Raw genomic sequence first — 15781 nt, forward strand, 5'->3', positions numbered from 1 at the left:
CTGCAACGGAATCGGCCCAGACCACGACGACCGCGGAAACACGTTCCACAGATATCCCAGAACGCTTTGCTACAAACGGACCCACGAGGGGAGGGGGGGGGGAAACGGGAACGTACCACTTTCCAGTCCTGCTGCAGCCCCTCTTCGCTGTACAGGATGTAATCGATCCTCCTGCCGTTTCCCTTGAGTGGTATCTTCCGACCCTTCAGGCTGGAGCACTGGTTTTTACTGGTGGGGTACACCAGGTACTCCTTCCTCCCCTCCTCGTTCTCCATCACCCTACCAAGAAACGGCGAGGGGTGAGAGGGAGTGTGTGGGTGTGTGTGTGTGTGTGAGAGAGATTTTTTGAATGATTGTGTGTGCGCATGTGTGTGTGCGTGTATGTGCATGTGCTCTGTGTGTGAGTTTGTGAGTGACTGTGTTTAAGAGTGCATTACGGTGTGTATGAGTGTAGGTGGGTTTGACAGCGTGTTAGTGTGTATGCGTGTTTGTGTAAGCGTGTACATGCACGCGTGTGCATGTATGCACATTCTCATGAAACCCGGCACAAAGTTTAAGTGTTTACATTTTTTTAACATAACACAAGATGTCGTGGATGACAAAAACACGTTGTGATGAGAATATTTTCAAAAATGTTATTTTATTTTTTATTTTCACCGAATGTCCCTTGTAGTGCAGGTTTCAGAATAGCACAATATATGGTTCTCCAGCCTCATGTCCCCTACAGGGGACAAAAATGAATTGGCGGGTGAAAGTTTAGCGAGTATGTGTATGAAAGGCGGAGTTGGCATGAAACTCACTTCTGCAGGCTCTCTGGAGAGCTGACCTCCTCGTCGTAGAGGCCGCTGGGGTCCAGCAGCGTACCTGACAACGTACACACCCGAGTTAGAGGTCAGGGGTCAAAGAATCACAAGCTTCACATGAGCTCCCGCTGTTCACACACTGGGGCTTCTGCTCAAACAGATACGGCTGCTTAAACAGTAAAGTCAATGGGATTCACACATTTACACAGACAGGGACGTGCACAGGCATTACTGAAGGATAAGATGCATGAGATATACACAAAATATACAAGGGGAGTAGGACGTATACCACATTTCTGCTGTTATACTGTACAATCATAAACTCATTATTGCGAGCCAAATAATTGGAGTTCTGATGAACAAAGCCCCGTCTGTGCCCCTCCCACAGCTAGCCATGCCCCTCCCACAGCGTACCATGCCCCTCCCATGCCCAGCCATAGCCCTCCCACAGCATGCAACACCCCTCTCTCACCAGCCACGCCCTACCACACAGCATGCTCACATTGCCTCCGTCCCTATCCTCAATGTCATGCCCTCCCACATGTCCCGTAGCCCCTCCCATATCCTGTCCCGTAGCCCCTCCCGCTCACCCAGAGCCCAGGGCTTGTCTTCTCCGGGTCCCATGCGGCACGGGTCCTTATAATGAGTGAAGAGAACATGCTGCTGCCCGTTATCCGGGTCAGCGGAACGGGAGGCACGGTAAAGAGGAAGAGAAAGGCGGAGGCAGTAAATCTGAGGGGAGAGAGGAGAGAGAGAGGCAGGGGGAGAGGCAGGGAGAGAGAGGCAGGGGGAGAGAGAGAGGGAGAGAGAGGGAGGGGAGGAGAAAGAGGGAGAGAGAGAGAGGGAGAGAGAGAGTGGAAAATTACCCTCAGTGAGAGACAGAGAGGAAAGGGAGCAGGATTTCCCCAGCTCTGCTCTGCTCTGTTCAGGTGAGGCGGAGACGGCGGCTAACCACCAGAGACGGCGTCTGACACTCAGACGCCTCCTGCAAAGGAACGCGCACCGCACGAGTCCTCACGCCTCCCACCGCTCGAGTCGCGGGCCTCTACGAAAACAAAAAATCCTGCTGATGTTCGCCCCGGGCACCTGAGGAGCAGTTGTCGAAATTCAGGTCCCCCAGGAGGACGTCGAAGGCCACCTGGTCCTCCAGGCCTTTGTCCCCGGCGGGGCGCGAGGTGGCTCTCCGAAACTCCGCCCCCCACTCCAGCAGCAGGTCCAGCTGTTCGCAGCGCACCGCCGAATCTCCTGGGAGAGAGAGAGAGAGAGAGAGAGAGAGAGAGAGAGAGAGAGAGAGAGAGAGAGAGAGAGAGAGAGAGAAATTCACTGTTTCTGAACACCCAAAATCCTCCACCGTTACATGCAAACCTACAATTCCGAGTATGCCATCCTAACTCTGGCCACCCAGCCCCCTCCCACAAATAAAAGAACAAAACTCAACGCGGGAAACTCAACCCGAACACGTCTTAATCTCGTCTTCCACACACGCAGCCACTCGGACGCACTGCGTCCCTTTAAAGCTGCTACTTCCAAAGCCAGCCTGACCCACTGCACAACATAAGCAGCTGCTTAGGTTCCTGCAACCACCAGGGGGTGCCCTCAATTTTCAAATATATATTATATTTGGGTTAGGGGGCCCCCAAATCAAATCCTGATTGTGGCCCCTCAAATGCTAGAGCCGCCGGCACTGCCACAGCACAGATCATTTTGTAATCCGCAAAGTACACGCACAGGTGCGCATAGACCCCCCCCCCCCCCGAAATACCCACTGCACATCTGTGCACCCCCACCCCCGATGCTTATTCCCACGCGTCTTCCACAGGGCTGGTTTTATCTGCGCCTCCAGATGGTTTACCAAAACCGGCCTGTCTCGCCGTCGAAAACTGCAGAACGGCCATGACACACATTCCCAAAAAGAACTGAACACGCCCAAGTTGCAGACGAAACATTCTCAGCAGACGAAACGGAGGTTACGGCCGTTCACAACTAAACGATAGATGTTGCAGCGTTCCAGGGCGATCGGCAAACGGACGCCCTTCCCCCACCCGCCCCCGAAATCAGACGGGTCTCACCACGAGCCCATATGCAGGCTCATCCCCTCTAAGTCCCCTGTACTCTTTGCGATTGAGAGCTTATGAATAAACGCCCTCCACCTGTACCCCCACTGTCTGATCCCCCACTTCCACCTGCCACTGATATCTCTAATGAGATGTGGGGAGAGGGGGTGAGAGAGAGAGAGAGAGAGAGAGAGAGAGAGAGAGAGAGACGTGCTAACCTGCCACAGCCCGAGGGACAGTCGTGACCCCTAATGATCATATAATGTAAAACTGTCAATTGTTTTTATAAATTACCATTCATATTCTTATTAGGTTTATGTTAATTACTTCATGACATTTTGTGTAATTAATATGTCACGTAATGTGTTTATGCCATGTCTCTGGAAATGTGTACATTGAAAATATGTCATGCTAATAAATTAATTCAATTGAATTGAGAAAGGGGGAGACAGAGAGAGAAAGGGAGGGAGAGGGAGAGAGAGAGAGAGAGGGAGAGAGAGAGAGATCGTGACCTAGAAGAGCAGAGTGTAGGCTGTTGCAGGCCCTGTTGGTGAGACTGCAGGTGTACAGTGTGGCTGAACACACTATTTGTCCAGGAAACCCGGAAGATGAACAGCTCACTTATGATCAATTATTTATGTCTGGACAGGGCTGTGGTATAAACAGAGGAAATAAATGAGGGCAGTAATGCACTCCCAGAGGACCCCGTCTAGTAAAACACACACTCTCACACACAGACACACACAGGCACGTACACACACACACACACACACAGACGCACACAGGCACGTACACACACACACACTACACACACACACACAGCACGACACACACACACTCACACACAGACCACACAGGCACTACCACACACACAGACGCACACAGGCACGTACACACACACACACTCACACACACAGACGCACACAGGCACGTACACACACACACACTCACACACACAGACGCACACAGGCACGTACACACACACACAATCACACACACTCACACACACAGATGCACACAGGCACGTACACACACACACACAATCCCACACAAGCGTGCACGCACACACACACAAACATACGCTAACATTGCTAACTTCATTGGTGGACTCACACACCAATGAAGACATAAACTGATGACGTTTCTGGAGGTTTTGAAGGAGGGCGGGGCAGTGTGTGTGTGGGGTGGACAATGTGGGGTAGAAGTTGGCGTGTGTGAAAGGATGAGCAGTAGTCAGAGAGGTGGGACAGTGTGGGGCAGTGTGTGTGTGTTGTGGGGGGGGGAGGAGGAGGTGGCAGTGTGAAGAAGGTTGGGGCAGTGTGTGGGATAGTGGGGCAGTGTCCAGAAGGGTGAGGCAGTGTGTGGGATAGTGGGGCAGTGTGGAGGAGAGGGCGTGTGGGAGGAGGGGCATGTGCAGAGGTGGGGCAGTGGCGTGTGAGAGGAGACATGCGGTCAGTGTCAGGAGGTGAGGCATGGGGAGGAGGCAGTGTGGGTCAGTGTGCAGGAGGTGAGGCGTGGGGAGGGGGCAGTGGTGAAGGGTGGGGCAGTATGGGCGGTGGGGGAGGGAGGGCCAGTGTGGGGCAGTGTGCAGAAGGGTGAGGCAGTGTGGGGAGGAGGGCCAGTGTGGGTCAGTGTGCAGAAGGGTGGGCGTAGGGGCAGTGTGGGGGAGGGAGGGCCAGTGCGTCAGTGTGCAGGAGGGTGAGGCAGTGTGGGGGAGGGAGGGCCAGTGTGGGTCAGTGTGCAGGAGGGTGAGGCAGTGTGGGGGAGTGGGGCAGTGTGGAGGAGGATGGGGCAGTGTGGGGGAGGGAGGGCCAGTGTGGGTCAGTGTGCAGGAGGGTGAGGCAGTGTGTGGGATAGTGGGGCAGTGTGGAGGAGGATGGGGCAGTGTGCAGAAGGGTGGGGCAGTATGGGGCAGTGTGGGGGAGGGAGGGCCGGTGTGGGTCAGTGTGCAGGAGGGTGAGGCAGTGTGGGGGAGGGAGGGCCGGTGTAATCAGGTCTCTCTCTTCCCTCCTGCCTCCTCTCCTCCCCTCCTCCCCTCATTTATCTTCAGAAATAGTGGCGGGTGTAAATTTAGCCCCAGAGCGGGGCCGCGGCTACGTGGCGGGGTCCAGAAATAGCAGCAGATCTGTCTCTCTCAAACGCACAGCGCAGACTCCCCGCTTAAAATAGCCACAGCCAATCACCATGGCGACCAAGGAGTGTGTGCTGTCCTTAATTTATTTATTTTACAGCAGAGGAAAGAGTCTCCGTACGGTTCGAAGGGGAGGATAGAAACCCAGGCTCTGTACACGGAAGATTACAGCTGTGATCCCATGCATTTATCTGTGACAGTATTATACAGACGTATACACGGACCTCTGTCTCTCTCCCTCTCTCTCACACACACACACACAAAACAATTCCCAGACACCACACAGACAGACACACCGACACACAGACACAGAAACACACACATGCACACACACAGACAGACACACACACACACACACACACACACGCACACACATGCAGGTCAGACAGAATAAAAGATAGATGAGGCTTGTCAGTTCCATTCAGCTCCAGATGGGCTCAGGCTTACATAACCCAGCGCGGGGCTGTGTCAGCAGAGCAGCAGGCTGGCGTCTGAGACCAGCGTCTGTGTGTGTGTGTGAGTGTGTGTGTGTCTGTGTGTGTGTGTGTGAGAGTGTGTGTGCGTGTGTGTGTGTGTGAGTGTGTGTGTCAGAGTGCATGTGAGTGTGTGTGTGTGTGTGTGTGTGTGTCTGTGTGCCAGAGAGTGTGTGTGTGTGTCAGTGAGCGCGTGTGTGAGTATGTGCGTGAGCATGAGCATGCGCGTGCGTGCATCAGTCCATCTGTACATGCGTGTTTGTGTGTGTGTGTGTGCGAGTATGTCCATACCTTCAATGGCATGGAGGTGAGTGCAGGTGAGGTATCCCACAATCCTCTGCTCCTGAAGAGAAGTGCCCACCTGTACCTGTGAAGGAAAGAGAAAGACTCAGCACTTTTGTAAGAAACTTTGTCTAAAAGCCTCTGCTAAATCACTAAATGGCAATTTAGTCACTTCATTAAATTAAATTAAAGTAAAACAAATTGGGAGCAAGAGGAAGAGTTGCTCCCTCCTCACTTCTTTCTCTCAAATTCAAGTTCAAACTCAAATGTTAAAGTGCTTCGTATAAACAACATGGGAACTTGCTTAAACAGGAAATAGCTGATTACATTTTCCAAAAACAAAACAACAAACAATATAAAACACAGGAGACTGTTTCATTCTTTAAATCTCTCTGGGCTTTGCTCCCTCTCTCTCTCTCCCCCAGTACATTTGGTGAAATGCACTTGGCTGGACCTGTCAGCCCAGTGTTTTATGGACCTTTATCCCTGAATTAGCTGCATCAATGCTGATGAGCTGGAAGCAGAGGAGGCAAAGAGGCAAAGTGCTCAGCAGGCTTTTACTGCAAATTAGAGTGAGTGTACCGACTGGATCCTGGATGGGAGTGGGGATGTGGGGGGGGGGGGGGGGGGGAGAGAGGGGATAGAGTCAGCCACACCCACTGGCATTATTCTCCTTAAAAAAAGATTTTATCCCCAAATGGGAAATGCCACCCGGCCTCACACACAACGGAGGTGTGCATTCAAAACAGTTTTGCTTGTGACAGTGTTTCGCACTATTTTCACACGGTCCTCACAGTGCTACAGGAGAGCTAGCTCCAGAGCAGAGGAGGAGAGGCGTGCCTCTCACAAATACAAAATTTCAGCTAATGTAAATGACGTTTGTTTAACAGACACACTGATTCAGAGCCACTAAGAATGTAAAAAAAGAGAAGACATCCTAACGTAGCAGTAACCAGCAACCCTGACAGACAAACTCACCCTACCACTGGTGGGATGGGGCTAATTGTGTCTCGTAGCTGTGGACTCCCGATCACAGTAAGCTCATGGCGTAACCGAGGCTGAGGCTCGAGCCCAGTGACTACAGATCCCAGCATGCACTTGTGGGAAGCTCCTTTATGGCCCAACCCACTTGGGACATCCTCTTGTTGCATAGATAACTGTGATGTTTGTGCCTTCGCTAACGTGCTTATGTCACACTGAGAAATCGTGAAGCCACTGCTGTTGTCTGTCCTATTTCGGGAGAGACCACAATGCTAACTGTCATCTCTCCTGCAAGAAGACTGAATGCTGCAAGTTTAGTTCAGTCTGCCTGGGCTACAGAGCAGCCAATGTACAGCCAAGAAGGGCCAGCGTAACAACCATGAGAGCCGCTGAACTGAAATTCAAGACCAGACGACAAATACTTTGACCTTTGACCCGGTGTTAACCTTTAATCCTGCAGACGACATTTAACCCAAGTATAACCTTTTTAATTCTGCAGACTACCCTAACCCAACAGATGGATTTTGGATCTGAAGGCAACTCAGCAACAATGTGTGTAATACTAAGAGACCAATAAGGGACAGCGCAAGGAAATCCCACACTTGATGTTCCAAACTTGATGAAGAGCTGAAGAACTTCAGCACAAGTATACAAACAGTGACAAAGAGACAGTGATGCAATCGAGTAAAGCTTCCAGGCACAACTGCTTCAAAGGGTTTGTGGAGTAAACTGAACCACCGTGGGAGCATACGATGAGCCTCAATTCAGTTCTGATTCCACTGCCTTCCAAAAGGCGGGAAACAGAAGTGTACTCAGTGCTGCCTATTTATAGTACCAGTCTGGGATCAGTCATTAACGGCCTGTCTCTCCGCTACCTGCCGGTCGGTGGGGGTGCGACTCCTAAAAACGTTTGACAGCGGCCTGGCGGGGTACTGGGCTATCTGTGTGTGTGCGCGCTTCTGATCTTTTCTGCTTTTGTGACCGTACAAAGCCAATTTGTGTGTGTGTGTGTGAGTGTGTGAAGGGGAAAATACGCTAGTATTGGTGTAAGAAGGACTGTATGTGTCTACTGGAGACAGAGAGGAGCTAGGTGAGAAGAGGTGTGATATCCGTCCCCGTGAACGGGATGGAGGAAGACGCCCTGGAGCCGTACAGTACTGCCGCGTTCCCTGCGCTGGAGCAGAGGAATAGAACGGTCCACAAGGATTCCTCTTAGCGTAGGAAAAACATGACAAATGAATGCAACCCGAATTAGCCCTACAACATGAAAAACGTCAAGGACCAAAGAGAGACATGTCTGCTTGTGTGTGATTGAATGTGTGTGTGTATGAGTGAGTGTGTGCGTTTGTCAGTGTTTACACACACGTTTGTAAACAGAAAGAGGGACACGCCCATAAATTGCAGGCCAGTAAAGCCTTTTTGGTTATCGCCTAAATGAAAAAGGACAGCATTTTGTTCTCTGAAATAATAATGAGAGGGATGAATGTGGAGTTAAAAAAAAAAAAAAAAAGGTTTAATTATGTGGGTGTTCGTTCTTCAGGGGAAACATTTTAAATTAACATTCCTGCTCAGGCGATAATTAAAGCAGAGAGCAGCCTGACCTCAGCCGCATTGCCACAGGAGCTGGAGCTGCCCCTCTCCCACCTCTCATACGCCCCTACTGCCCCCACCCCTCCCACATTCAGCCAACCTGTCAAACGCTCGCTCTCCTCCCAATGGTCCACCCACTACAAACCTGTTTACCGTTGTGCTTAAATGATTAAACATTTTTGTTTAAAGGGTCCCTCATTTTCATTTCAAATTCAATCGCATGTTGATTAAGAACACCTGCGGCAGTCCACTGGGAAAAGACACAGTGTGCCTCATATTGAGCGCGGGAGACTCATCTGGGACCTTACAGTAATCAACCTGTCAGTCAAGCTGTATTTACTGTAGAATTCTGGTCAAAGGAGCTGTCACAAAACACAAAGCACAGAAACAGTGTGAGTCACAGCACGCATGTGATAAAGGAAAGCCATGACACCTGGCTAAGAGAGATAAGTCTGACAGAATCCGTGTCATGCGTTAAAACTATGTTGTCTTATGATGTCACAATGGATGCTATGTGTTCAAACTATCCCATTCTGTGGTGTCACAATTGATACTATGGGCAAAGTATTCTCTGTGAGGTCACAATGTAATGCACTCAAACTGTAATGACAAGATTTATTACAAAAGAACATTTTTAAGCAATCACAATAAGATGTCATATATAAAAACACACATAAACAACATAATGCAAGGGAAATGTGTCATTTTTACCACCAGTGGCAATCATTGACAAAACTTGCAAGAGCAAATCTATTTTGGCAGATCACTGAACTGAAAAGAAGTGAATCTGTGGCACATATACTCATTTACATCACAACAGTACAGCAGACAGAAGATCCAACACGCACTTGGGGATTACTGTTATTACCTCACACATGATACAAGAATGCTTTTCATTCCGTGCGTGGAAACGTAGCAGAGCGTTTCAGTAGCAGTATTTGGACAGGGCTCGGATCTGCAGTTTTGTACGAATGCCACAGCCATCTAATTTAACACACTAGCACAAGAACCAAAAGGAGCTAAGCTAAGCCGACAATGAGGCACACGTATGGAGCTTGCACACGTCACATGCAAACGCATTCAAAATTAGCCTCTGAGCCACTCGGCCCAAGCGCACCCGGGAGCGCGGCTGTCTGTCCGATCTGAGGACATGAAACCAGCGCGACGTCACCCGTCGGCCAAGTCAAGACGAAACCAAGACGGCGCACAAGCAAAGACGAAAGCTTGAGTGGCCTTCACAACATTCATTTTGAAAAGAAAACGAATAACCGAAAATACTAGCTTCTTACAGCAACAGTGTGATGAAGGAAACAAACATGGTCTGTACTGATCATGTGCGCCATTTCAACACTAAATGGTGTTTTTGTGAACTTCTATGAATGTGATTTTTTTGACAGTAAAAGGCACCAAGAAAGGAGAGCGCAGAAGCCTGTTAGCTTTTTATCATGCAAATAAATGTCAAACCAGTCAGTTCAACCAATTCTTTGCAAATATTTTAGTCACCAAAAAGCACACAAGGACCAGGAAAAGGATGACTGCACCATTTTGCCAGTTCTTCTACATAATAACTAAGAATGCTTCATGATGAAAACAAGCCATTTAGCATGTCTAGGCTTGCCATTTCACCTAGAGAGTAAACAGCAGTGAGACCTTGAATGTGCTTCTGCTAAATCAGGGGTTCTCAACTTTGGTCCTGGAGTTACCCATATGTGTGCTGTTTCTGTTCAAATGAATCACTTGATGAATTAAGGTTGTCAAAAAAACATTCTTGTTTCATAATTTTGTGCAGAAACAGACTGTATCAAAACGCAGGTTTGACTCATTACCATTTACTTTGTCTTTGAACTCTTCGTTTTCCACAAATGACTTCATTTCCATGAACAGGTGTCGAGGCTTTCAGCATTTAGTATTTCACTGATTCCCGATGTAGATCTTTCAGTGATTCAATATAAAATGCGACCTCTTCAAAAAGGAATAATTTGCCACAGCGAATTGCATAATGTCATTATTTGTCTGAGTGACCTGACTGATTAGAACTCCTTATATGGTTATAAAATAGCATTCCTTGTAATATGAATATCTATTTCATAACGTGGCATCAAGAGTGTAAATCATCCCTCGTTGAATATTAAAAGTATCCAAATAAAAACAAATAACAGTGCTTTGTACGTCAGGAATGGCAGTATGTGTTGGGCGGGGGGAAGCAGAATACACAGGGGTGCGTTTAGAATTAACACAAGTCATTCCACACATCAATAGCCATCTGTATTAAAATAAAACCTCCCTGCATCATACCAGGATTAAATTTTACCCCTAGCCCCTTATTCAGTGAACGCCTTTAGTGTGTTTTGTTAATCGTTCGAAAAGACCGTAAAACCCGCAATAAAAAAATCCCCTTTACTCTCTGTACGATTTGACTCCTTATTAAAACGGAAGATACAGCACATCTCCAGATCACTGCTTTAACAAACGCCTAATTACGGAGGCGATTGTGTCAGTAGACATGTACGGAAGGAGTGTCACCGCACTCATTATCGCTGCATTTTCATTCAGGCTGTTGAACTGGTTTTCCTTGCCAACTCACGCGTGCTACTATTGTATTGCACGCACCCTACTAAATATATTTTCGAAAAATGTGACTGAGCCATTAAAAAAAATGTTAAAGATTTTACATGACTCATTAACTTCAAAACAGCATTTCGTTCAATTTGGCCCGAAGTGACTGCACTTTATCGTTCTCCGAAGGGACAAAGTGAGTGATGTTAGTGGATTGATGCGCTGCTGTAATAAGAGCTTCGCCGCGCGCAGACACTGCATGACAGTTCACATCCCCGACCCCAGCGCCGGTCGATACTTGCGTTTAGTTAACGGCGCTGTTGGAACCGCCTGCAGCGGCTCGTCCTCATTCTGCTGCCGCGCACGAAGTCAAAATTCTGCTCAGCGCAGATGACCTGGTTCTGCCGCCGATCAGGAAACCAGAGCACAATAATGATGTTCCAAAAAAAGGCCCATATATTAGCGAAACAGACACCGATTCACTTACGCAACAGCGCCCTAGATTACACGCGCCAATATGCCGCGCCTATCCAGCCCGTATTATGACAGTCGGCTGAGCTAAAGGTCCAGCATGAAGACTAAACAAAATAAACGTAGGCCACTTCCAGTTTGACTCATACCCTCGTAGAAATACAAAAGGTGTCAAAAAAACACAGCGGAAAGTGCATATAAAACAATGCCTGTTGGGAGGAATCCAACTGCACATCCAACAGTATAGCTCAACAAGTTGACATGCACAGAACACATTAGGCACTATATAATTCCCGGAGCTACATCTTGACCAGCTGTGTGAAGTAATGCTTCAGCCTCTACCGTTATACAAAGGGAGTAACACGTTCGAACCAGAGTCCGGTCACTACTGTTGTACACTTCTGCAAAGCACTAAACTTCCTTAAAATATCCACCACCTTAAAAGGACAATATATAAAATATAATCTGTGTAAATCACATTGGATGCAGGAGACCCAGCTAATCATAATATTCCATTAAATACAAATTAATTTCACAAGTCAGTCAGTGGTAGCACTCTCTGTACGATTTGACTCCTTATTAAAATGGTCTGATACTCCAGATCTCCAGATCATACATTAAGGATGCACTGTTTTAACTACCTTCTCATAGTCTTTAAAATTGGTTTTTTTATTTGTTCTGCTCACTGTAAATTAAGAAGGGGTTTAATGCAGTAATGAACACATTAATGCACTGTGTGTGTGTGCACATGTGCATGTGAGTCTGTGTGTGTGTGTGTGTGTGCGCATGCGTCTGTGTGTGTGTATGTTGTGTGCGCGCACATGCGTGTGCGTGTAAAGATAATTGTGTCTGCTTAAGCGGAATAAGTACTGTGGTAGACGTCTGCACATGCTCTATATGTTACAAATTGGGAATGTGCTTCTCTCCTAGAGCATTAAATAACCCCTAGAGGGATGGATATCGTTTTTATTGCATTGCTGTCCTGTAAGCGCATTCCTCTTCATTCAAAAATGTGCAGACAAAGGGGAGGACGTAAAATCATGAACTTGAAAATGCACAGCTTTGTCCAGAATAAATCAGGGATGTGTATGCTGTGGATGCCCTGACATTCACTATATGACCAAAGCATCGGGACAACCCTGAGATATCTTACTACCCTAATAGGCTGCTGACATGGTTTACCATCTAAAACAAATATTTAAATTTTTACATTATGGAGAGGGGCTGATACACCTTGGTCGTAGTTAGGGCCTAAAAAATCTTACCGCTTTTGGCATAGAGTGGATGGACTGAACCAGTAATCATTTAAACCCCTTCTGGTATACTAGTCAGGTATGAAGCTTGCAATCAAATTCTGGAGCATTTGAATAATTTGCAAAAAAAGAAAGAAAGAAAAAAAAAGAACAGTCACAGCATTCCAACTACATATTTAGCATTGGACAAAAAAGGCAGAATGGCCTCCCTTTTGAAGATGGATGTAACCCAGACAAGCCAGACATCTAGAGAGGTGGAAATCCATGGTGAGAGACATTCTGACATAAACGGACATGAGGTTAACCACAATATAGCTCAGGTTTTACCCAGATACAGCCACGTCCTAGATGGCTAGATCGCTAACTTTGACTTTACAACCAAACGTAGCTGGTTTTTCATCCGTGCGCCTAGACAGCGTTTCGCCCGCTTTTCACCTGAAAAATGTTCCCCGGGAAAGGGCATCACGCGCGGGGAGAAACGGCAGTGACAGAGAGCCGGCTAAAAAACACGCGGCGGCTGTCGGCAGACAGAAAGGATTACACGTTTACTACTTCCGCGCCGCTACAGTAGCCTGCCCGCGACAGTAACCCTATATCTTTGGCTGAAGTTTTAGCTTCTTTGTCTGATGTCTGATTCACTGCGCGCGGCTCGCAGGACTGGGCACGGAGCGCAGGAACCCGATCCGGCACCGCGACCGACATCAATCCGCCCCCCTGTCAGGTCACCGCCGTTACACCCTTGAACAAGGCTCGCGCGCCGAGCTGTTCCAGCGAATATCCAGCAGCACAGCAAACAGCAGGACGAATGAATGGGAGCGAAAAAATGGAAACGGTAATGTAGAAATCATCTATGCAATATACTGAGTGCGTACAATAAAATAACACACACACACACACACACACACACACAATACTCAGACTGTTGCTTGGTGAGGTGGAGCATGGCCTTTCTGTTCCTCTACAGCTGAATATGCAGGGCCACCCATATGCCAGCCCGCATGCACGTATTTTTTTAAATATTTAATATTAATTGACAGACAACTGTACTAAAGATTCTTTCCAGAGTTATCTCTGTCTTTGTCTCAGTCTTTGTTATTCAAAACGGAGTGGTTAAGAACCCAGTGAATGTAACCAACTCCAGCTTCAGAAGAGCATTGCTAACGATCGACATAACTATATAATACTATTAAACTATTACACACTGACCCGAGAATTTAACCGAAGTACATCAATAAACTGAAAAGAGATATACGATCACACTGACACACACGGGCACGCGCGCGCACACACACACACACACCCAAGCACCCACCGACCCACACACACAACCTTTTGGTAACCTTTCATAAATAAAAAAACAGACAGTTCCCCTAGTGCACCGCTGCAATACCAGGCCAGCAGGGCACCGGTTCAGAGGGATCAGTTCCATCAACAGCACACAAAACACCACGTGACACCACATTTATTCATATCGACTGCATCTCTCAACAAACATGTATGAAGTGTATGAAGTGCGCAGCATCAAAAAAAGAAAATGACTAAATCTACATTTTGCTTATTTCGCTATATTAAATGGCCACGGCGTGCTCTGTCGAAGGGGCGCATTTTGCTGACTAGCTGATTCCATCGGTCAATAAATCTGAGGAGGAAGTGCAGCAACGGAACGTGCGATTTTCTTATTTTCTTCTTTTTAGCATTAACTTAATACCTTAGTAAGCGTTCCACCTGCTCGTTTGTCACTGCGAATAACGCTGTCAGTGACTAATGACGCTAGTCAAAACAGTGTTAGTTAGTGCCCGGCAGCTATGAAAGGGGAAATGTGACAAAATCCTTTATTAAAACACGCTGATTTATGTGGGGGGGAAAAAGTATAAACATGCTTTTCATTTCATTCTTGCCAAAAAAAAAAGCTACTGAATATCAATGTGTGCAAGCGAAGAGTGAAGAGAGGGAGAGAGAGTGAGAGAAACGAAAAAGGAACAGACAGAATTAGCCATAAAGAGAGAGGAAGAGCCTTAAATGCCGCGGTAAGGGCTGATAAGGTAAGAGGGTAAGGGTCCCTCTCTGTCAGCACCTCACGCTGTCTAACACAGCACACTGTGCGCTAACGGCTGCCGCACGGCCACCCATCACAAACGTGTACTACAACTCCCAGAAGCACAGCCTGCATGCCGCCCTGATGTAATAATGGGATGGAAGGTTTCCATGGTTACGACTTGCAAGCGTTCGCGTCAAATTGTCAGGAAACCTCGAGATGGCGATTATTATGCCTTGCAATATGGCCCGTAAATTTCCACACCAAACGAACAGCTACGTAGCGTTTAGCTGTGGTTTTAAGAGCAGCGGAGTTGGTTGTGAGGGAAAACAGTGTTCGACATCAAAACTGCAATAATTTGGATTTATTTATCTCGAACTGTATTTTTTATATTTTTTTTACCGCCCTGTCGGATAAAACCAGAGCTTTCGGAAAAATACCAAATTCCCGGTCATAATCAGCGGCTGGATGTTGGCGTGGAAGACCAGTCGGAAGTCAAGGCAATTACGGTAAAGGCCGCGTGACGCGAACGCCCCGTGCGCGCGGCGTTTCGGCTGAACAGGAGCCGGCTAATCGCCGCCGCGGCGCAATTAGTCGGCGCGGCCGCGCGAACGCGGGGCTGGGACCCGGACCGCGTCCGCCGCCCTCGCTAATCCGCGTCGGCGACCCGCGGGGGCGGCGTTTAGCGGGCCTGTCACATTCACAGGCGCCGCGGGGCCGGCTCAGGGCCCCCAGGCACCGGGCCAGCGACCGCGGAGAGAGAGAGAGAGGGAGAGAGAGAGAGAGAGAGGGAGAGAGAGAGAGAGAGAGAGAGAGGGGGAGAGAGATAATAAAAGCATTTTGAATTTGAATTTGAATTTGAGAGAGAGAGAGGGGGAGAGAGAGGGGTCGAGTACGGCACCTGGAGCCGGGCCAGGGCCGTGATGAATATGGACAGGCTGAATAGATTACGGAATACAATAGATTGCGACCCCGCGCGCCGCAGACTACATCAAAGAGCCAAGATGGCCGGTTGTCAACATCTCCTAACCGCAACCTGTCACTGCCCTCCCATCATATGAAGCTCATCTGATGGATCACGTAGTTGACTTTAAAAGCCCATTTTCCTTATGCATGAGAGAGAGAGCATTGAAAGAGAGGGGGACTGAGGGA

The 15781-nt window shown here is 48.2% G+C and overlaps 1 protein-coding gene across 2 annotated transcripts in view; it reads right to left on the reverse strand.

The window, feature by feature from the left end:
• The window catches only part of smpd3 (sphingomyelin phosphodiesterase 3), a 40460-nt gene that overhangs the window by 3225 nt on the left and 21454 nt on the right, over positions 1–15781 (reverse strand). The window contains exons 3-7 of one of the 2 annotated variants that reach the window (XM_064312743.1): positions 5753–5828; positions 1877–2048; positions 1394–1470; positions 801–864; positions 117–279 (exon numbers count right to left, since the gene is read on the reverse strand). In XM_064312743.1, the coding sequence (XP_064168813.1) occupies positions 117–279; positions 801–864; positions 1394–1470; positions 1877–2048; positions 5753–5828 (552 nt within the window). Of the gene's footprint in view, positions 1–116; positions 280–800; positions 865–1393; positions 1471–1599; positions 2049–5752; positions 5829–15781 lie in introns of those variants that run through there. The other variant, XM_064312742.1, reaches the window with a different exon arrangement.

Source organism: Anguilla rostrata, chromosome 16, assembly GCF_018555375.3.
Source record: "Anguilla rostrata isolate EN2019 chromosome 16, ASM1855537v3, whole genome shotgun sequence".
NCBI classification, from domain to species: domain Eukaryota; kingdom Metazoa; phylum Chordata; class Actinopteri; order Anguilliformes; family Anguillidae; genus Anguilla; species Anguilla rostrata.